At 39.4% G+C, this 24,524-nt stretch overlaps 1 protein-coding gene across 2 annotated transcripts in view; it reads left to right on the plus strand.

Annotated features, from left to right (window-relative positions):
• The window catches only part of LOC126181157 (caspase-8), a 155,276-nt gene that overhangs the window by 77,178 nt on the left and 53,574 nt on the right, over positions 1-24,524 (plus strand). For both annotated transcript variants that reach the window (XM_049924749.1, XM_049924750.1), the window contains exon 6: positions 6,229-6,441. In XM_049924749.1, the coding sequence (XP_049780706.1) occupies positions 6,229-6,441 (213 nt within the window). The remainder of the gene's footprint in view (positions 1-6,228; positions 6,442-24,524) is intronic.

Consider the following 24,524-nt stretch of genomic DNA (forward strand, 5'->3'; position numbering starts at 1 on the left):
GTCAGGAGGTGGTGTCACTTTGGCATTGGCATTTGTCCTCCCTTCATGGGAAGAAGCTCCAGATTATTAAGACTCTTGGAGTGGCTTGGATGACCAACTCTTGGCCCTCACGCTGGGAGAGGTCATTTTAACTAGGTTGCGTGTTAGCCGTCGCCATTTAAGTGGTGCTCCCCCACCACTTCGTGCACATTGTGCCCAAGTTTTAACTGTCCTCCATTTCCTGATGGAATGCCCATGTTTTAACCATTTATGTTCCCACTTGGGTTTGCCATCAAACATCAAAGTTATCCGCCATTTTAGCAAATGATGCATGGGTTGTTGACTGCGTTTTATTTTTTATTCTTTGCAGCAATTTGGTGAAGGCCTTTTCTTTCTCTTTGTTTCTCTGTGGTGTATTTTATATACCTTTCACCACGTCTCTGTTTTTAGCTGTCTTCTCTTATGCTGATTGGGACTGATGTGTAGTAGTTTTTTAACTCCTCTGTCTTCGTGTTCTATACTTTGAGTTGGGTGAATATGACCCCAGTTGTTTTTGCATCCTAAAACCAAACAATCCAACATCAACCAATCCATATCTCACGAAATATTTGCATTTGGTACTATTCTATGAGGCATAGAAAATAAATGTGGAGCTCCATTGTGCATAAAACTATCTATTATCTTTTGCTACAATAAAATTTTGTAATAATGCGTGAGATTGTTGCGCAGCATTTGTTGATAAACAGTGCCTGTTAATTTTTCTCAGATTCTGCAGGAACAGTTCCTGCCACCACATTGGTACTAAAGTGAATCTGATAACCTTGCTGCCATGATTCTCAAGGATTTGAATTTGTCAATCTGTGATTACTGTGGTAATTTATTATCCCATTTTTTGTGAATCTAGTGCTCCATCTTAGAATCCATTGGCAAACTGTAATATGGCATGGTAGTCTTATGGCCCAAGAACTAACACACACGCTGTATGTGATTTGAATAAATAACAAATGAACGTCAATAGGAATACAGCCTTCATCACTGAGTAATGGCTGTTCTCAGCACAATCAATTTGGTCTGATAATCTCCTGTAAAAATACTAGACACTTTTCAAACACCCAGTATATGATCATAATCACCACATCATACACCTATTCTGGTGTGATCTTCAGTAACAATTTGAGGATGTGGAACAACTACCTTTGCCTATAGTACAGGCCTGCTATTGTTAATAAGAGGTAATGATAGACATTTTAGATATAGTCTTCTGAGATGTCTGTGCTACATAAATCTGTTAAAATTTGTCAGGTGCTTTGGCTGACATTTCCATGTGATGAGTGGATTTTCTTCAGGACAATCCAACCCCCTGCAAGTCCACCTTGCTTGATGTTGAATTTCTTGAACTGTATATGTTGACACTGTCCTACCTTTTATACAATGTTTACAATTACTGCAGGATTCTTGAAAAACAGACCATTCTTACAACATGACAAATACTGTTGTGGACTTAATGTTTTTGTGCTCAGTAAGTTGTGCACACGCCAGCTGTATGTACTCGAACCGCACTATGAGAATTTGACTCAATGTACTTCCTGGCTTCTGGCATTGTTCTGTGCAGATATGGTACTGATGCAGCAGATGTTCAGTTTTTGTATTAGTATTTCTTGGCTTGTGTGTTATTGAGTTACTGGCTGCAATTACCTACTGTTGGAATACTGATCGGTAATTTTCATTGGCATGCTTAGTAGCCTTAGTCCTGAATGGGGAAGTCAGATGAGAATTAATATTTGTTGCAGTCTGAAAAAACAACTGATAATGCATTATTGCTTAATGGCAATGGTTCTGGATGCTACAGAATAAAAGTACATTCCATGGGTACCTGCCTTAAGATGCAGTGGCATTAAGAGTGTCTCTCTCTTCCTTTGTCACCATCTTGGCCATTGATTCTAGTGAGACAGTGTTTGAAAAAAACTTTTTCAAAGCTCTCATCAAACACTGTACATTCTCTAACTTCTTTCTCTTATGGTATGTCACTGATTCATGATAGAAGATGGTCCTTCATAGGCAGGTCTTCCAATTTATTTAAAATGTCACTACCATTCAACTGTGGAGTTGGATTAAGAGTGTCTTGTGAAACATTAAAAATTTTAATAATGTACATATAAATTACTGAAGCTCATCTACAGAATAGTTCATATTGCTCTTGGTATGTTGTTTTTTTTTTTTTTTTTTTTTTTTTTTTTTTTTTTTTTTTTTTTTTTTTTTTTTTTTTTTTTCAGGCTACTCCATTGAATTATATGTAATCACTTTTATCTTCATTTTATAAGAATATGTGTTTTTTACAATATCTTTGTGATTAAACTTCTCAGAGTAGTTATTCATGCTTTGCATGTTTTCGGGCCTTCATTGTTGAGAACTTTTTCATTCATAATTTCATCTGCAACTACTTTTCAGTTGTAATACAAAACAGTTTAAAGTAGTTTTTGTAAGTTCGTTGTTCTGACTTTCTACAGGGCATATGGGTGATAAAATTACTTAAATTTAATTAGAGAAGTTGTATTATTTTGTCAGTTACCATTAAGTGAAAGACATGTTATTATCTAGATTTTTCTAGTCTGTAATGTGCATGAAGATTGAAATATCCTCGAATACAAAGCATTAATTTTGTTAAACATTAATTTATTGGAAACGGACAAATTTTGGCTGTTCCTACAGAACAAAGAAAATAATGGTTATCAGTGGTTAGGAGACCATCATATAAAAAACAGTAACATATGTTACTAAGACTACAGGGTAGGGTTTTGTGGGAAAAAATGCACCTACTTATGATTCTGTATGGAGGAAAGAAACGTGAGTGAATTTCCTTCACTGAAATAGAAACAGGTAAATCAAATAGATAAAGATAGTATTAACTAAGGGCAGAACAACAAAACACAGTGGGTACAGGAACTAGAGCAAATACTAGTAAACAGTCTAAAAGATATTTAATTCAAATTTATAATCTTACACCAAATGAATTAACAAATGGCAGAGCTGATCCCCCATGGTACACAAAACAGGTCAGAACACTGTCGCAGAAACAATGAAAAAAGCATGCCAAATTTAAACGAATGCACGAGTCCCAAGATTGGTGATCTACAGAAGTTCAGAATTCAGCAAGGACTTAAGTGCAAGATGTTTATAATAGTTTCCATGACGAAACTTTATCTCGAAACCTGACGCACAGTTCACAGAGATTCTGTTTATATGTAAAGTAGTGACAAGACACAATCAGTGCCTTGTCTGCATGATAACAATGGAAATACTATCAATGACAGTGATGCTAAAGCAAAATTACTGAACACAGCCTTCCGAAATTCGATCACCAAAGAAGACAAAGTAAATATTCTAGAATTTGAATCGAGAATAGATGCCAACATCAGTAACTTAGAAGTAGATATATTCAGAGTAATGAAGAGTCTTCTGCTCCCGATTGTATACCAATTATGTTCCATTCAGAGTATGCTGATGCAATATATTCATACTTAACGATCATATACAAGTGCTCGTTCGACAAAAGATCTGTATTCAAAGATTGGAAAGTTGAGATGGGAAAGTTGCACAGATAACACACATGTTCAAGAAAGGCAGTAGGAATAATTCATTTAATTACAGGTCCACATCATTAATGTCGATATGCGGCAGACCTCTGAAACACACATTGCGTTTGAACATTATGAATTACCTCAAAGGGAATGGTCTCTTGACATACACTCAACAAAGGATTTCAAACTCAGTCTGTATTACTAGAGTTCCTGTTGGAGATCACAGTTCATAATAACTGACAGAAAGTCATTGAGTAAAATGGAATTGATTTCTGGCATTACCAAAGGTAGAGTTACAGGCCCTATGCTGTTCCTTATCTATATAAAAGATTTAGGAGACAGTCTGAGCAATAATCTTAGGTTGTTTGGAGATGCTGCTGCTATTTATTGTCCAGTCAAGTCATTAGAAGATCAAAACTAATTGCAAAATGATTTAGATAAAATATCTGTATGGTGCGAAAATTGACAGTTGATCATAAATAACGAGAAGTGTGAGTGCTAAAAGAAATCTATTAAACTTCAGTTACAGGGTTAATCAGTGAAATCTAAAGGCTGTAAATGCAACTGAATATCTAGGAATTTCAATTATCAAAAACTTAAATCAAAAAGAATACACAGAAAATGTGTGGAAGGCAAACCAAAGACTACGTCTTCTTTTTGAGTACTGTTGCATGGCATGGGGCCCTTGCCAGATATAGATTTATCAGAGTACATTGAGAAAGTTCAAAGAAGGGCAGCATGCTTTGTATTATTGAGAAATAGGGCAGTGTGTGTAACAGATATGATACAGAATATGGAGTGGACATAACAAAGATGTTTTTTGTTGCAGCAGGATCTCATCATGAAATTTCTCCTCAGATTACGAAAATATTTTGTTGATGCTGACCTACATAGGGAGAAATGATTATCATAATAAAATAAGGGAAATCAGAGTTTTCACAGAAAGAGATAAATGTCTGCTTTGTCCAAGTTCTGTTCATGTTGTGCTTGTGCAGTTCAAGAGTGGAAAAATAGAGAATTAGTGCGAAGGTGGTTAAGTGAATCCTCTGCCAGGCACTTAAGTGTGATTTGCAGAGTAACCATGTAGACATAGAGGAAGACACAGTCTTCTTCTTGTGTGGTGTGGCCTACATTGCATTGTAATAGTATATTTGTCATTTATTTACTGAATTTTTGTGTTTTACAGTAGTTCTCTCTCTCTCTCTCTCTCTCTCTCTCTCTCTCTCTCTCTCTCTCTCTCTCTCTCTCTCTCTCACACACACACACACACACACACACACACACACACACACACACACAGCATGACAGTGCAAGATGGGTAAGGTTTGTTTTATTATTTAGATTTATTGTTATCAGATGATGAGTGTCTTACACTTGAGCCTCTCAAATTTCAAAGATTGCATAAGCATTAGAGTTTCGTGTACTGCTGTGTTGTGGATGTAGATGAGTACTTTGAATAGTTTTCAAGCAGATAAATATTCCTTAGCGTAGCAAACCAGTTGTTAATTTATTGAAGAACAGCAGCAGCTAGTGAGTACCATACCATATAGAGCTACCATCCTGTTACAGAATACTGTAGCCAGTTCATTCTTGCACTAGTGCCCACTATATGTTAACGGGAGCCAACATAAACATTATTTCAGGAATGCTACTGCTGAGCATGGAAAGCTCGTCAAAAGTTTGCCTGGATGATTGGTCATTTTACATGTCAGTGCTTACTAATAACTGGGTATGAGTACATTGAATTCCCTTTGAAGCAATGCGATGTGTCCTGCTTGATATAGTATTCTATTAGGGTATATGACGAAATATTTCCATGTATTGGATGTTAATATGTGATGAAATAGACAGCATGTATCTTCGTCTCTAGCTAGCAAACTGTATGGAAACCTAGTATGCAATTGTGAATAATTGTTTGGCTACAACCACCAGTAGAAGACATTTACTTTTATCATATTGGACAATAATGGGAGTTTCTAACTACATAGTTCGAACAGTATATCTGGCAAATGCCTATCTTCACAGTCCACACACTGCTGTAGTCATTTTCGGAAATTCTCATGCACTCTTTCAAGTATGTCTTCTGATATTCTTGCAATGTCAGCCTCAGTATTGTTCTGTAGGTCTTCCAGGGTGTTGGGACAGTTGCAATACACCCTTGACTTCAGGTAACCCCAAAGGAAAAAATCGCATGGGGCAGTATGGTGTTTGTTGAAGGTTGTCATGGAACTGATTAGTGCAGTCTTAATTCTCATGGATTAAATTTTAGGGCAGGCATGTGCAAGTATAAGGGACTAAAAAATGTTTTATATGTATACAGTGGTGTCTGTTCATGTGGAAAGAGGTGTAAAAATGTTGGTAATATTGTTACAGGAATCTACTATATATTCTGAGAGATTGAAAGGGGAAAGGGACTCTTAAAAAAATAGATGCTGTTCTCTGATTGAATTAACATTTAGTGGTGTGTCAGAACACTTTAATAATTACAGAATTATTTAAAATAACTTTTTCCACCCTTATCAAGGCTATTTAATTGCTGCGTGACATATTAGTACCAGTAATTGATTACTTTTGTTTTTTTCCAAATTTATTTAAAAGATATTTTATGTTGTCATAACCATTATTCCAGGGTTTATTTAAAAATATGTATTATCCTTTTTTTTTTTTCCAGATTTCTTCCGGACAACAATGAAACTTCAGTATATGTGCATATTGTTCGCAAGGCTCTGTACATTTTGTGCGAGTCACTTGATGGAAGTCAATCAGTCCAACTCTTAAATCACTTGAAAAGGAAGTTAGTGGAATCTGGACATGCACCAGAAGATTTGTGGGCCTTCGATCCAGATTTATTGGAGATAGCGCTACTGCAGATGATGTCACTGCGGTAAGCAAACTTAATTATTCGAACTAGGACCCTAGTGCCTAATAAAAATTACAATTTGGTTTGATAATGTGCCTGCTGCAGTGTAGTTAAAATGCATGGTGTGGGTTGCAGGGTGTGGAATCCATTGTGCTTGCAAGAAATAGGGCTAAAACAATGAAGGTACACAACTGCGATAGTCAGCCTGTTCACTGTCTTCATACTATGGTAATAGGTGATAATATTCATAAGTCAGCCCTTTGGTCCAATATCTTTACAACTTTAATTTTATCTTGGTTATGCTACCTTCCCCCCCATGAACCATGGACCTAGCCGTTGGTGGGGAGGCTTGCGTGCCTCAGCGATACAGATAGCCGTACCGTAGGTGCAACCAGAAAGGAGGGGTATCTGTTGAGAGACCAGACAAATGTGTGGTTCCTGAAGAGGGGCAGCAACCTTTTCAGTAGTTGCAGGGGCAACAGTCTGGATGATTGACTGATCTGGCCTTGTAACACTAACCAAAACAGCCTTGCTTGTTAAATGATGATGGCGTCCTCTTGGGTAAAACATTCCGGAGGTAAAATAGTCCCTCTTTCGGATCTCCAGGCGGGGACTACTCAAGAGGATGTCGTTATCACTAGAAAGAAAACTGGCGTTCTACGGATCGGAGTGTGGAATGTCAGATCCCTTAATCGGGCAGGTGGGTTAGAAAATTTAAAAAGGGAAATGGATAGGTTAAAGTTAGATATAGTGGGAATTAGTGAAGTTCAGTGGCAGGAGGAACAAGACTTCTGGTCAGGTGACTACAGTGTTATAAACACAAAATCAAATAGGGGTAATGCAGGAGTAGGTTTAATAATGAATAGGAAAATAGGAATGCCGGTAAGCTACTACAAACAGCATAGTGAACGCATTATTGTGGCCAAAATAGATACGAAGCCCACGCCTACTACAATAGTACAAGTTTATATGCCTACTAGCTCTGCAGATGACGAAGAAATTGAAGAAATGTATGATGAAATAAAAGAAATTATTCAGATAGTGAAGGGAGATGAAAATTTAATAGTCATGGGTGACTGGAATTCATCAGTAGGAAAAGGGAGAGAAGGAAACGTAGTAGGTGAATATGGATTGGGGGTAAGAAATGAAAGAGGAAGCCGCCTGGTGGAATTTTGCACAGAGCACAACCTAACCGTAGCTAACACTTGGTTCAAGAATCAGAAAAGAAGATTGTATACATGGAAGAAACCTGGAGATACTGACAGGTTTCAGATATATTATATAATGGTAAAACAGAGATTTAGGAACCAGGTTTTAAATTGTAAGACTTTTCCAGGGGCAGACGTGCACTCTGACCACAATCTGTTGGTTATAAACTGTAGATTAAAACTGAAGAAACTGCAAAAAGGTGGGAATTTAAGGAGATGGGACCTGGATAAACTGACTAAATCAGAGGTTGTACAGACTTTCAGGGAGAGCATAAGGGAACAATTGGCAAGAATGGGGGAAAGAAATACAGTAGAAGAAGAATGGGTAGCTTTGAGGGATGAAGTGGTGAAGGCAGCAGAGGATCAAGTAGGTAAAAAGACGAGGGCTAGTAGAAATCCTTGGGTAACAGAAGAAATATTGAATTTAATTCATGAAAGGAGAAAATATAAAAATGCAGTAAATGAAACAAGGAAAAAGGAATACAAACGTCTCAAAAATGAGATAGACGGGAAGTGCAAAATGGCTAAGCAGGGATGGCTAGAGGACAAATGTAAGGATGTAGAGGCTTATCTCACTAGGGGTAAGATAGATACTGCCTACAGGAAAATTAGAGAGACCTTTGGAGAAAAGAGAACCACTTGTATGAATATCAAGAGCTCATATGGAAACCCAGTTCTAAGCAAAGAAGGGAGATCAGAAAGGTGGAAGGAGTATATAGAGGGTCTATACAAGGGCGATGTACTTGAGGACTATAGTATGGAAATGGAAGAGGATGTAGATGAAGATGAAATGGGAGGTATGATACTGCGTGAAGCGTTTGACAGAGCACTGAATGACCTGAGACGCAACAAAGCTCCGGGAGTAGACAACATTCCATTAGAACTACTGACAGCCTTGGGAGAGCCAGTCCAGACAAAACTCTACCATCTGGTAAGCAAGCTGTATGAGATAGGCGAAATACCCTCAGACTTCAAGAAGAATATAATAATTCCAATCCCAAAGAAAGCAGGTGTTGACAGATGTGAAAATTACCGAACTATCAGTTTAATAAGTCACAGCTGCAAAATACTAACGAGAATTCTTTACAGACGAATGGAAAAACTAGTAGAAGCTGACCTCTGGGAAGATCAGTTTGGATTCCGTAGAAATATCGGAACACGTGAGGCAATTCTGACCCTACGACTTATCTTAGAAGCCAGATTAAGGAAAGGCAAACCTATGTTCCTAGCAATTGTATACTTAGAGAAAGCTTTTGACAATGTTGACTGGAATACTCTCTTTCAAATTCTAAAGGTGGCAGGGTTAAAATACAGAGAGCGAAAAGCTATTTACAATTTGTACAGAAACCAGATGGCAGTTATAAGAGTCGAGGGACATGAAAGGGAAGCAGTGGTTGGGAAGGGAGTGAGACAGGGTTGTAGCCTCTCCCCAATGTTATTCAATCTGTATATTGAGCAAGCAGTAAAGGAAACAAAAGAAAAATTCGGAGTAGGTATTAAAATCCATGGAGAAGAAATAAAAACTTTGAGGTTCGCCGATGACATTTTAATTCTGTCAGACAGCAAAGGACTTGGAATAGCAGTTGAACGGAATGGATAGTGTCTTGAAAGTAGGATATAAGATGAGCATCAACAAAAGCAAAACAAGGGTAATGAAATGTAGTCGAATTAAACTGGGTGATGCTGAGGGAATCAGATTAGGAAATGAGACACTTAAAGTAGTAAAGGAGTTTTGCTATTTGAGGATCAAAATAACTGATGATGGTCGAAGTAGAGAGGATATCAAATGTAGACTGGCAATGGCAGGGAAAGCGTTTCTGAGGAAGAGAAATTTGTTAACATCGAGTATAGATTTAAGTGTCAGGAAGTCATTTCTGAAGGTATTTGTATGGAGTGTAGCCATGTACGGAAGCAAAATATGGACGATAAATAGTTTGGACAAGAAGAGAATAGAAGCTTTCGAAATGTGGTGCTACAGAAGAATGCTGAAGATTAGATGGGTAGATCACATAACTAATGAGGAAGTATTGAATAGGATTGGGGAGAAGTTTGTGGTACAACTTGACTAGAAGAAGGGATCGGTTGGTAGGACATGTTCTGAGGCATCAAGGGACCACCAGTTTAGTATTGGAGGGCAGTGTGGAGGGTAAAAATCGTAGAGGGAGACCAAGAGATGAATACACTAAGCAGATTCAGAAGGATGTAGGTTGCAGTAGGTACTGGGAGATAAAGAAGCTTGCACAGGATAGAGTCGCATGGAGAGCTGCATCAAACCAGTCTCAGGACTGAAGACCACAACAACAACAACAACAACAATAATGCTACCTTCTCCCAAGCTGCTTCTACATCTTCATTTACGTCAAAACCCTGCATACCACAGTGAGGTGCATATCGGAGGGTATGTCCCATTGTACCAGTTATTAGGGTTTCTTCCTGGTCCATTCACATATGAAGCATGGAAAGAATGATTGTTTCAATGCCTCTGTGTGCAGTAAATATTCTAATCTTATCCTCATGATCCCTGTTGGAGCGATATTTAGGGGATTCTAACATATCCCTAGAATAATGATTTAAAGTCGGTTCTTGAAACTCGAGTCTGCCATTTCAGTTCCTTCAGTATCTCTGTGACACACTTCCATGGATTAAACAAACCTATGACCATTTGAGCTGCCATTCTCTGTATACATTCAATATCCCCCATTAGACCTATCCAGTACAGGTCCCACACAATTGAGCATTATTCTAGGATGGCTCGCACGAGTGATTTGTGAGAAATCTTTTTTGTAGACTGATTGCACTTCCCTAGTATTCTACCAATAAACCAAAATCTACCACCCACTTTACCCACAACTGCTCCTATGTGATATTTCCATTTTATATCTGTGCAAAGTGTAATGTGTAGGTATTTGTATTAGCCAGAAGATTCCAACAGTGACTCATTTATATTATAGTTGTAGGGTACTAAGTTTTTTTTTGATTTGTGAAGTGCAAAGTTTTACAGTCATGAACATTTAGAGCAAGTTGCCAATCTCTGAACCATGTTAAAATCGTGTCAAGATCTGACTGAATATTTATGCAGCTTCTCTCAGAGAGTACTTCATTATTGATAACTTTAACATATGCGAAAAGCCTGATTTTACTGTTGACATTGTCTGCAAGGTCATTAATATACATCATCAACAGCAAGGGTCTCAGCACACTTCCTGGAACACAGCCGAAGGTACTTCTATATCTGATGATGACTCTCCATCCGAACCTCCCTACCAAAAAGTCCTTGATCCAGTTAAAAATTTCACTTGATACCCCTTATGATCATACTTTTGACAATAAGTGTGGATGCAGTACAAAGTCATATGCTTTTAGGAAATCAAGAAACACTGCGTCTACTTGGTTGCCTTTATCCAAGGCTTTCAGGATGTCATGTGAAAAAAGTACGGGTTGGGTTTCACCCTATTTTCAAAAACCATGCTGGTTGGCATTGATGAGGTCATTCTGTTCAAGATACCTCATTATATTTGAGCTCAGAACATGTTCTAAGAGTCTACAACAAATCAATGTCAAGAATACTGGACAGTAGTTTTGTGGATCACTTCTACTACGTTTCTTGTAGACGGGTGTGAACTATGCGTTTTTCCAAGAACTGGGCGTGGTATTACTACAATAGATTAGGGCATTTCTTTCAACCTTACCCTGGTAATTCTGGGTTCCCTATAGCTTCTTTTGGTGAAGGTGATTGCCTTTCACTTCAATAGTGATGTATTTTATTAGTGTTCCTGACTGTATTTTATTAATGTTAGTGTTCATGTTATTGCATTTGAGTGTAACATCAGCAGCTTAATAATAAATAAAAGGATTGGATGTGCCAACTGAGGGGAAAGTAAATAGATTACATTAAATCATTTATTACCATAAAAATGCTCTTTGTACTATTGCTGTTAAAAGTGAGAAAACAGTAACATGCCAGTTGTATTGATGAGTGCCTCAGGTTCATTACCATGGTTTTTATTAATTGTTGTTCAGAGATAAAGGGAATTGTCATATGGGTTGTGACAATGCCTAAATGCATGCTGTTACTAGGCAGTGATGGTGTTAGTTTTGTGGGACAACCCAAGCTGTGCACCAGAGTTTGCAGATAGCATTCCCAATTGCTGGCTCTTATTGTATCAGGAGCCACAGCAATGCCAGTGTTGACCTGGTCACTGTCTGACCACATGGTAAAGCAATTACTGCTGGGAAGGAGAAGGGGGACGGGGTGTGGTGTCACATGTTTCATGGCCTCTGGTTCCACGATTCAAGCAGGCCCTTGTGGCCAGGTGCCAAGTAGCAATGGGCACTGGCTCTTCCTTGTTGGGGTGGTGGCAAGTGTCCTGTATGTCTCATGCATCATCCGGCGTTGGTTGAGTGTCCGGTCTGACCAGTATATTAAAAATTGTTTATTTGATGCTGTTTCCAAAGGATCGTATAGTCTGTTTGCTACAGATCCCAAAATGTTTTCTCCCACTGCCTATTGCTTTGCAGTCTCCCTGCTTAGTTATGTAACAAACACTGATTTTCTGTTATAGATCATTCAGATTCAGCTTGTAGAGCTTTTTGTTTACACCATTGCATCAGCTTCTTTCTGTTTTGGATTCTAGCAGACAAGGATGTCCCAAGTTGTCGCAGGGAAAGCACCTACACCCCACCAGTCTCTTCCACTTTCACCCCTCTAGCAAAAAAAATCATTGAGAGTCAAACTTGCTGGTCAGCCCCATCAAATAGACGAATGAAGGGATGCAGATGGTCTGTAATAATGTTCGCATAGTCAGCAGCAGTTGTTGTCTTCGGTTACTATCTCCAATCATACGGAAACCCAGGTAAATATTCCCTATAGCATAATACTGCACCCACCAGCCTGTGCTAAGTTGAATGTTTCCAGCAACTGTTCACTCCAAAGAAAGTGTACCCAAAACCCGGTGGGTCAAATGGAGCACACAGGGGATATTTGCTGCTGAACTCCATGTTCAGCTGTGTCCCTTGAGCAGTGGACACTGCCATGTTTTACCAGCATTGTACTGTCATCATTTCTACTACAGGTTCCCACCTATTCTGCTTTAGAATGGACAAATAACCTCTACATTCTGTGATGAAGTGTGGATATCCAACTCTTTGTTGCCTGCTTGTGGATTTACTATCCTTCAACCACTTTCCATGGATTTTCATGGCAGTAACATGTAATAAGCTGACCAGCTTTGCCATTTTTGGAGATGCTCGTACAGAGGTGTTAGGACATGACAATCAGTCCTTTCACAAAGTTGCTTATTTCAGTGGACTTCCTCATTTGTGGCCCTAATCATTGCTAGAATAATTCCAGATTCATCTCTACTCCTCTTACGTACTTCAGTTTGTCATATGCATGCAACGCCACCAGGCTGCATTCAGTCTCGTGATGGTTGGAGTGCAGTGTTCCGGTGCCTTGATGTATCTTCTACGTAATGTATTTATCCTATTATAAGATGAAGTTTTTCCCAAAATTTGTCACTTGAAAAGTTTAGGGTTGTATTACATTTGCAGACATTTCTATCTAGTATTGCCGCAGTTTGGAAATATAATTGATCCGGGGCTTATGCACAGAGCAGTCTGAGTTGTAGTTGGGAGGTGGATAGTCTCCAAGTGCCCCTTGTGTACATTTAGTGATTTTGCTGTTTCCTCTTCGTTTATTGCTCTCATGTCAAATGTAAACAAAACTGATTTCTGTGGCCGAGAGCTATCAAGTGAATATACATTCACATAACTACGGAAGGCTAAAATATGTTATTAGTTTCAGATTTTATTTTATTTCTATCTTTCTGACTGTCAAGCATTAATCGCCTTGCAGAACAATGAATTTATTTTTGTCAGTTTGCTAAAGACATTTGGCTTTCATTAATCTTTTCCGCTAAGGCAGTCAGTTTATTTGAAATGAAGTAATTGATGTGCAGGTTTTCATCTTCTAGCACGTATGGCATTATGCCACAATAAAGAACCAAATATGAGAATACAGTACTGGTACTCCAAGAAAATTTACATCCGAATCAGGACGTACGAATCTGCACTTTAATCCGAATTACGCATTTTAATTAGGTTCACAAAATTCCGATGCTCTTGGAGTATCCTCTAATGTCTTGCTTCTTTTATGACATAATGTAAGGTCTTTTAATGTTTTACACGTACGAACATACGGGGTTCCTTTGTCATCGTAGCTGTGCAAGCCCAGTGACACCTGTTATCTTGTGCTCTCTAGCAACTGGGGAACCAATTTCCAACAGGTTGCAGGAAAATATTGCGAATGGTTGTTTGAAAAGTGTTACTTTCAAAGTAAATTTCTTTTAATGCAAGCTGAACTAGGTGCAAGAATGTACAATGACTTTCTTAAATCACAAAGCGTTTGACTCTCATTTAGAAATCAGCTCTTTGAGCTCTAGAGCTCTTGGATAAACCACCAGGCCGAGTGTCGGATCCCTTGCATGCCTGTCATTACTTGATGATGTTTTACTGTCAGCTACTGAAGAGTTGGCACCCGTGTTTGTGATCCTACCCTCATTATGGTGAGATTTTATGCTTGTTCTCCACATGGACCAATGGGGTATTTCTTGTACAAAATTGCTGGCTTGCAGCCACATGTTTTGGCTGGGTATTGACAATGAGATTGAGTTGGCAGCCTGCCCACAGTGCGCCACCCATCAAGTGACCCATGGGCCTCTCTTTCTCCATAGCCTGTCCCCCACAGTTCTTGGGAGAATATTCATGCTGATTTTGTGGGTCCATTCTTTAACTCCTTTTGGCTTCTGGAGTTGATGCTTTCTCAAAATTTCCTTATGTGGTTCATTGCTTGTTCACATCCATGGGAGCTACAGCTACGGCCCTCTCAAAGATTTTTTGCTTAGTGATGGCCGCATATGCTTGTGATTGTTAACAGCCCACAGTTTCTCTCTCAAGATTTTGAAGCTTTTTTACAGAGCCGTATCTGGCATGTTATGGTCACTCCCTTTCATCCCCAGTTCAACGGTGAGGTGGAGCAGTTGGTCTGTACGTTCAAAACTTGAATTCACATAGGTGGAGTCCTGTTGGTGACTGTAACCAGTTGGAGCTGATTTGCGGCTGCCAGCCTCGTACGTTGCTCCTCTGCTAGGGGAAGAGCTCGGCCACCCACAAATGCTCGCCTTGCAGCTATTTTGTCTGGGCTCAGTCTGGCCTCGAGGGTTTGACTGGTTCCCCGAAGTGGATACCAGTAGTCTATCACTGCTGAGGTGTGTGCGTGCCTCCTCTGCTGGACTAAAGAGGTCATTGCACATTGGCATAGAGGGCACAAGAAGTGCTGCGCTGTGTGCAAAACAGCCTTATATAAGCTGTTGTGCCAGGCCCGTGGCCAAACTAGTGTTTAGTTGATGATTGTATACTCAATGGTTAGACTGTGCTTTAATATATTGCATGGTTAAGTGTGATTGTACCGATTCCTACTTCATGCAGTGTCTTGGTTATCCCTCCATGTGTAAGCAGAATAGAAGTTGAATGGTGGGACTACTGGTGTTCTGATTTTATGTTAAAATTGTGACATTCAGAAATGTAAATGTCTGTCAAAAAAGAATACATCAATCTGAACCTAAGTCAGTAATTTGTTTGGTTATGGGAGACTAATGATTTTGCACGTATATTGCAAATTAGAAATTTGGTTGCTGTTCACGCATTGTAATACTGGGTAGAAATGTTGCCAGCTTTTAGTCAGCGTTAGTAGAACAAAATAATGACATTCAGATGAAACAAGAAAAAAAATTACTCCAGAATTAAGTGTGTAATAAATGAGATAAATCATATTAAATTGACTGTAATCATCATTGCAAGAATAAATTGCATTGGTAAACCTGTCACAGATGGTACCAACAGACATCACTAGTTTGCATAATGAGTTAAAGTTCAAGAATTGGACTGAATTTTGGTTGTGATCTTTCATTTATGTATTAGTTACTGTTGTTACATATCACCTGCAGCCTAGAAAATATTGCAGTTTGTGTTTCACAGTTGGTTATGCATAGCACTAGGGAGGAGTTTCAGGGGGAACACTGAGAACAGGTTAGCTTTGCTGAGAACGTACAACGTGCGTGGGGCAGGGACTTATGCCGCCAACCATGTACTTGGGTTTTTTATGAGCATTTATGACCTTTAAACTGAAGTTTGCCTGAATCTATTTGTAGTCTGAACTGAATTAACTTTAAAATGGAAAAGAAGAAAAAAACCAACAATAGTATACACTTCTGCAGAAGACTGTAAAAGTCTAGATGTGGTCCAGTGGCGTACTTACACGTTTTGTGCAACATTGTTGTCAATTACTACTGTGAGGTACAAGAGGAACAACAAAGGTAGTGTCAGCTGCTGGTTCTTTGCAGCCAATGAGAAAGCGGCAGGCAGACAATAAGTTTTGAAGCAAGAGACATTGTAAATTCTCATGTCAGTACAGAGGCAGAATTCAGTACGTGTTCATGGTTGTCTTATACTTGGGCAGGTTGTATACGACCCGGGACAACCGGGAGATATGGGAAAAACCCTGGAATTTTTCCATCCTGGAGAAAACGGGGAAAAACCCGGGAATTGTTTTAGAGTTCTGGGAATTTTTCATTGTTGTAGTTTCCAGTTAAATTTTTATGATTTTAACTGGTAAGAACCAATACTCGAACAAAGGATATTGCTGTATCCCACTACTGCAGAATAATTCTGCAGCAACAAAACATGAATGAGAGAAAAAAAGAAAACAGAAATGAAACTTAAGTTGCAAAGGAAATGCGCCATATAGAACAACTAAACACAGTGCTCAGACGAGCGTCTGCCAACAGCAAAGTGTGTCAGAGGCTTTAGAAAGACTATGCAACGCTTCATAACAACAAATTGCCTCCGATGAGCACGACGTGACAGCTGTTTAAATTAGATTCGTTTGAGCAGTTGCTTGCGGGCACTTGGACATGCGCAGTTGCTTCTGGTTACAGAAGTGTGGCTGGGTGCCAATATCTAGTATTGTCCCGGTTCGGAAATATTGTAAATCTGGGGCTGATGCACAGAGCAGTCTGAGTTGTGGTGGGGAGGTGGGTCATCTCCACATGACCTCTGTTTACGTTCAGTGGTTTTTTTGTTTCCTCCCTTGTTTCTTGCTCTTACATTAAATGAAAACAAAACGTATTTTTGTAGCCGTGAGCTAGCAAATGAATTGTAATATGTTCGCATAATTACATAAGGCTAGAATATGTTGTTAGATTAAGATTTTATATCCACCTTTCTGACAGTCAAGCATTAATCGCCTTGCAGAACAATGAAGTTATTTTTGTCGCTTTGCTAAAGAAATTTGGCTTTTATTAAATCTTTTCCGCTGAGGCAGTCAATTTATTTGAAACAAAGTGTTTTTCCCACTGTTGGCTAGTTTCAACTGTCCGCTGCATTTCAAGTGCACGTATGGCATTATGCAATAATAAAGAACCAAACATGAGATAATACAATACCGGTACTCCAATAAAATTTGCAGCGGAATCTGGACATACAAATGTGCACTTTAAGCCGAGTTATGCATTTTAGTATGATTCACGAAATTCCGATGCTCTTGAAGTATCCTCTTTTGTCTTGTTTCTTTTATGTCATAATGTAAAATCTTTTAATGTTTTACACATAGGAACATCGGGTTTCGTGCGTCATCGTAGCTGCGTAAGCGCGGTGACGCCCGTTATCTGGCGCTCTCTGGCAACTGCTGAAATGAACCTATTTCTAACAGGTCACGGGAAAATGTCGCGATTAGTGGTTCGAAAAGCATTACATTCAAAGTAAATTTCTGTTTTCGTAAGATGAACTACGTGCGAGAATGTACGATGAATTTCTTAAATCACAAAGTGTTTGACTCTCATTTAAAAATCAATTAATACAGTAAATTAAAATAGAAACTTGGGGTGAAGTTCAAGAGTGCAAAGTTTGTTATCAAAAGAATTGTCAGGTTTTACAAGTATATATAGCTCGTACATACATGTACTTACAATCTTTGGAGTACTTTTTACAATTACATTTGAGATCAAAGTTTTCATTTACCTTGCGCAAATATTCAATGTGCTCTCTGCAAAATATACAAGAAATGTTCAGATGATAATCAAACCTATCCAATACTTTTGCAAGCATTTCTGGAGTTACCGGATTTACTACTATTACTATGTGATGTTGCAGTTTGCTGAAAATTGTTGGAAAGGGGGATGGGGGACTGCAAGCCTAGTGTTTCACAAACTTCCGCAAAGCAAACACGTGTGCTGTGTGGTTATGAATTGCGCTTACTGAAACTGACAAAACAAAATTGCTGTTCTGTTGCCATCTCAGTATGATAGATACAGGGTTAAGAATGAATGAGATAGTGATTGAGCTCGCTGCACCATGGAGACCCTTAATGGCAACCAAATCAACTGACAACTTACAACTTGTGCCAGAGTAAATCTTAGTTTTCATGTGTAACTTAATTCTGTCTAAGGTTCTACCTTAATGCATGTAGAAGATATATGAAAGGTGTGTGAAATTGGTTAAATTTATTTGAAACGCCAAATATTTCACTAACAGAAAGCATGTCCTGTACAAAACTGTAGCTTGCGTTATTTATCCATGCAATACCTAATTTATTTATAAATTTGAGAGATCTTTCCATGAACTGTAGAGTTCCAGTGCTTTCACTGCATTTTTAACATTGGCATCACTTGAAAAACATTAACTACCACCCAGGAAAGCTTCATGAAAAGAAGAAAATCATTAAGCAATAAGTTCGGGATTGCAAGATGGGTAGTAAAGTTTCTCATCAAAGTTAATCCACCAAACATGTGGTTGAAGCAGCAGTGCAAAAGCATCCTTTCACAGTATGTGAAGGCATTTGTGAATGAGGAGCTAGTAGAGTTTCGTAATGTCATGCTGAGAAATTTCACATTCCACTACAGTGCGAATTTAGAAAAGTAGTACCTGCCAAGTTAGATTTTTGCTTCATGGAGAGAAATGTAGCCAGTGAGGTGCCACATAACGTTTCACATCATTAGCAGGACTTGGGAAAAACCATATAGGATTAAGTCATGTGGAGATGAATTTTGTATTTGGTGGTTTTTGTATTTTGACATAGGTATTATGAAAATTAGCTGATTCAAAACACATCATTTATGGTATGGCTTGTTGCAAAAAAGTGACAGGAAGTTAAATTTGTCTATGCTATGACAGTATGCTATTTCAAATGTACAGTGCAGTGATTATTTATCAAAATTGCATCATTTTTGGTATGATTTGCTATAGTTAAATATCAGATAATGACAGCTGTGGTTACAGCCCATAGCCATTTGTAGAAATTGTGTGCCACATAAAGTACTGCTGTTGTGCTGGAACTATAGTATAATTGATAGTGTTGTCAGTGCAGCTGTAATTAGGACTGTTACAATTATTAGACGTGCATCTTCAAAGCCAGCTAGTGTGTAAATTATCCACTCTCCAAATTACATAGAATAATAACTTTATTTATTGGAGCAGTGGACAGTGGCAGTCAACTTGCTTACGAACAGTTCAGAGACATTTTACTTGATTGCAGAATTCTCTCTTAAAAGGCTGAAACAGAACAATGAGTCAGCAGTCAAGCGATGTGTAACTATGTAACTTCTCCCAAGTATATTTCTCAGTGATCTATTCCGAATCCCATGCCACTTCCCTTGCTGTTGACCTTGTCCTCACCGAGGGTTAGCTACACACTTCTGTTCACATTAAACCTGACATTGAAATAAGTGTCCAAGGAATAGAATAGAAAAGCAACTGAAATCACTCAACAGAGGAAAGTCATCTGGACCTGACGGGATACCAGTTCGATTCCACACAGAGTACGCGAAAGAATTTGTCCCCCTTCTAACAGCCGTGTACTGCAAGTATCTAGAGGAACTGAAGGTTCCAAATGATTGGAAAAGAGCACAGGCAGACCCGACTCTTCAAGAAGGGTTGCCGAGCAGATGCGCAAAACTATAGGCCTATATCTCTGACATCGATCTGTTGTATAATTTTAGAACATGTTTTTTGCTCGCGTATCGTGTCATTTCTGGAAACCCAGAATCTACTTTGTAGGAATCAACATGGATTCCGGAAACAGTGATCGTGTGAGACCCAACTCACTTTATTTGTTCATGAGACCAAGAAAATATTAGATACAGGCTCCCAGGTAGATGCCATTTTCCTTGACTTCCAGATGGCGTTCGATACAGTTCCGCACTGTCGCCTGATAAACAAAGTAAGAGCCTACGGAATATCATACCAGCTGTGTGGCTGGATTGAAGAGTTTTTAGCAAACAGAACACAGAATGTTGTTCTCAATGGAGAGACGTCTACAGGCGTTAAAGTAACCTCTGGTATGCCACAGGGGAGTGTTATGGGACATTGCTTTTCACAATATATATAAATGACCTAGTAGATAGTGTCGGAAGTTCCATGCGGCTTTTCGCAGATGATGCTGTAGTATACAGAAAAGTTGCAGCATTAGAAAATTGTAGCGAAATGCAGGAAGATCTGCAGCGGATAGGTACTTGGTGCAGGGAGTGGCATCTGACCCTTAACATAGACAAATGTAATGTATTGCGAATACATAGAAAGGAAGATCCTTTATTGTATGATTATATGATAGTGGAACAAACACTGGTAGCAGTTACTTCTGTAAAATATCTGGGAACAATTTGAACTGGAATGATTATATAAAATTAATTGTTAGTAAGGCGGGTGCCAGGTTGAGATTCATTGGGAGAGTCCTTAGAAAATGTAGTCCATCAACAAAGGAGGTGGCTTACAAAACACTCGTTCGACCTATACTTGAGTATTACTCATCAGTGTGGGATCCGTACCAGGTTGGGTTGACAGAGGAGATAGAGAAGATCCAAAGAAGAGCAGCGCGTTTCGTCACAGGGTTATTTGGTAAGCGTGATAGCGTTACGGAGATGTTTAGCAAACTCAAGTGGCAGACTCTGCAAGAGAGGCGCTCTGCATCGCGGTGTAGCTTGCTGTCCAGGTTTCGAGAGGGTGCGTTTCTGGATTAGATATCGAATATATTGCTCCCCCCTACTTCCACCTCCTGAGGAGATCACGAATGTAAAATTACAGAGATTTGAGCGCGCACGGAGGCTTTCCGGCAGTCGTTCTTCCCGCGAACCATACGCAACTGGAACAGGAAAGGGAGGTAATGACAATGGCACATAAAGTACCCTCCGCCACACACCGTTGGGTGGCTTGCGGAGTATAAATGTAGGATGTAGGTTTAGATGTACCAAACAACAGTACTTACATTTTGGCAGTTGCCTCCTTTCCATGCTAAAAGTTCCCACCCATACAGCCTTAGCATTTGAGGCAAACATCTTTGTTCAGACTTATTTATGTACCCTCCTACTATCACCTATATTGGCCCTGTAACTGGCAAAACAAGTATCATTAAAGGGAGAGCCACCTGTGAAATGACATGCATGTTGTGTAGCAGCTGTTAAATAAACACTGTTGGGTCTTTCGCAGCAGGACTGTCATCAAGTTGTCAGTCACGGTGAATGGGCGTAGGCAGGGGGGTTTATACTAACAATACACAGTATCATGTTGCAGAGCATGCTCAACAACTTAACAACCGTGACCTAAATGGAGGTTGCCCAGTGGACTTCGCCATATGTCTTCTTCTCTCGGACAACGGTTTCTCAGAACTCCGCAGTTGGAACTGGTGTTACAACATGTCCTTGGTTCTTGCCATCCACCTGGCCTTAATTTACGTTAATTTCTTCCATCTCAGCATTCCTTCTCAGTAACTATTCCGTTCTTCACTACCTTTTAGTATTCTGTATCTTTTATTTGCTGACCTGTCTATTTTGTCCTACCTCTAACAGATACAATGCACTTAGCTTTCAGCTCTTATTAACTCGTGCACAATGTTTTGTTAGTAATCACTGTCTTGCATATTACCTAGTCTTCCACCTTTATGCTTTTAGGTTTTCAAATTGCACAGTGCCCAACACTCAGTCTTTCCTTCTCATCCTGTCCAGCAAGTCTCCCCTGACACAGTGGTTCTGAGTGACTTTCCTGAACTCTCCCCATTTCCTAAACCTCACCAGTCCTTTTTCCTTCACCTGTCTTCCTTCCCCTTCAATCCTTCTGTCAGGAGGAGCAGCAGCTTGCTCCGAAAGCTTCCAAATTTCAATACCCGTATACAGGGTGTCCTATTTTAATCTATACTGGCCGATATCTCTGGAGCGGCACAATTCTGCAAAAGTATCTAGTAAAAGTTGTAATGTTTAAGGGGGTCATGCAGTGGTTACCTCAAAATGACCTTGAACCCTGTTTACAAGGTCACACCAAGGTCAAGTCCATTTTTACAAATGGTAACCCTATTTTTAATTCCATATTCGTATTGTACACGAAAAAAAATGCATTGTTTGTAAGGTACATTTTTTTCGAAAAACTAATGGTTTGTCACCAAGGGTACTTCATTGTAACTTTCCCAGGTTACCAGTGTCTCGAGAATGAAGCGAGAGTGGGAAAAATTTTCAGTGAAAATCTTATCTGGTTTCTGAACTCTGTTCACTGTTTTTGTGAACTTTAAATGACCTTGAAATTCTTCAGTAGTGATCAACCGGAAAGCAAATACAGTTGGCATTAGCGGAAACCAACGTGAACCACGTGGAGGTTGCGCAGTGGACTTTTCACTAGCCCTGAGAAGGGCTGATCAACATGATTCTTCCTGGAAATTTAAGATCTCATATGCAGAATCAACTGCCCATTTTGCTAATGCACATTTGCACACTGTTGGAAACTGGTCTCGTCATCATTCCATGTCTGGTGGGTGATTGCTTGGAAAGCCACCACAGTCCTTTCTCTCATATCCTCTGGCATCGTCAGTGGAACTGGAGTACACTTTCTGCTTCACAGCTCCCCATTAGTAGTTGTCCAGTGGTGTTAAATCTGCGATCTTGGCAGGAATTCAGGAATTGCACTACCAACACCAATCCATGGACTTGGGTAAGTTGCATTAAGGTACCTTCTGACAGGTAAGGCCTCACGTGAAGGGGCGCCGTCATGTTGAAACCACATACATGCTCGTATGTGTAGGACGATATTTTCTAGTAAATGAAGCACCAGATTCTGGAGAATATGAAGATAGCGCAAGCCATTCAACGTTTCACCATAAAAAACAGGACCTACCACATAATCTCAAACTATGCCCACCCAGATGTTGATTGACCACCATCTCTGCGTTCGGTGATCTCATTGCCAGCATTGGGCGGAAGCAGCCCAGTAGTGAGCGTTATGGAGATTGACTCCTCCCATATTGTCAAAGTTTGCCTCGTCTGTAAAGAGAGTGCGTGCGAAGAAAAACGGATCACGACATATTTGCGTATCATCCCATCAACAAAATGCCACGCATCTCTCAGGATCCCCAGGCTCGATTGCTGGGTGATATTTAAGCGATATGGGTGGAATTTAAAGTATCTTGAAATAAGAGATACCGTTGATTGAGGCACGGTGTGCATTTGCTGAATCTGAAGAGTCAAAAGGTGTGAATCTTCAGTGACGATAGTACGAACTCCCAGCGAAATCGCCGCTCTCGGATGCCTCTTAAAGGCCCCTCTTTCAGCTCGTCTTACCAGATACATAATTCTAACCTTTGTGGGATGACAGGTATCATGATACCTTTCGGCATACAATCTCTGTGGGGCTGCATAATTGTCATGAAACTCGCCAACAATTTTTATTATTCTCACTATTTCTAATGGTGTGTAATCAGCCATTTTGGAAAGATTAGAGTCGAAAAGTAAATTGTACCTATCACTTTTACCATTATTGGTTTGCTTAGGTTTTTCCTTCAATGAAACATCCAGCAAGCATGGTACAGGATGACTGACTTATTACAGTGTACACGACCCATTTGTTAACACATGCTCACTGTTGTTTACGCCACAACGTGAAACTAAACCATACAGTATTCAAGTGTGCTCTTTCAGAAAATTACTTTGGTGTCTCAACAACTGTGTGTCTTTTAAGAGGGCACCTTTACCCATGATAAACCGTTATTTGTAAATATGGAGAGAAGGCAGAAATGAAAGACGGCCCCGAGAAAGTCGATTAAGAGACATGGTGTATCAGATACATTTTTCTCTTATGAGCTCCAAACATTCATATTGAGAATAATTTTGCTTGTATGGATTTGGAAAAATTTCACTTTGCAGCAACTCGCTAGAGACTCAAGAGATGAGATTGTTGTAAGTAACAAAAGGCAAAATTCATCAGAGTTCGACGAGGTGGAATTTTTCTAAATCCCTTAACACACATTTTTTTCAAAGTTCATAAGAGAAAAATTTATGAGTGTCATGCCAGTCAAGAGTCATTCTAAGTGAGCACAGTTGAGAAATTTTCAGTGTGTCCAAAGGTAAAATTTCTCTGAGCCCCCAGACATGATTTCAAATTCCCTAACAATGATGCTTATTATTTAGCCTCAAAGCTTCACTGTTCTCTTCTCTGATTGTGCTGGCACAAGCACAATGCTGTCTCTGATTCGGCACCCTCAAAGTGGTGCACATTGGGTTCTGCTAATGCCAAAGGTATTTGCTTTCAGATTAATCCCTACTGAGGAATTTCAAGGCCATTTCAAGTTCAGTTGACAGAGTTCAGAAACCATACAAGATTTCCATTGAAAATTTTTCCCGATGTTGCTTCATTCTTGGTCTACTGGTAAAACCATCGGTTTTTCGAAAAAAATGTTCCCTAAAATTAATGTGGTTTTTTCACATAGAAGACGAATATGGAATAAATAATAGGGGTTACCATTTGCAAAAATGAACTTCACCTCGGTTGGCCATTGAATTCTTGCCACATCCATCCCAGCATGGCATCGTCAAC

The sequence above is a fragment of the Schistocerca cancellata genome, chromosome 1 (assembly GCF_023864275.1).
Source record: "Schistocerca cancellata isolate TAMUIC-IGC-003103 chromosome 1, iqSchCanc2.1, whole genome shotgun sequence".
Classification (NCBI taxonomy): Eukaryota; Metazoa; Arthropoda; class Insecta; order Orthoptera; family Acrididae; genus Schistocerca; species Schistocerca cancellata.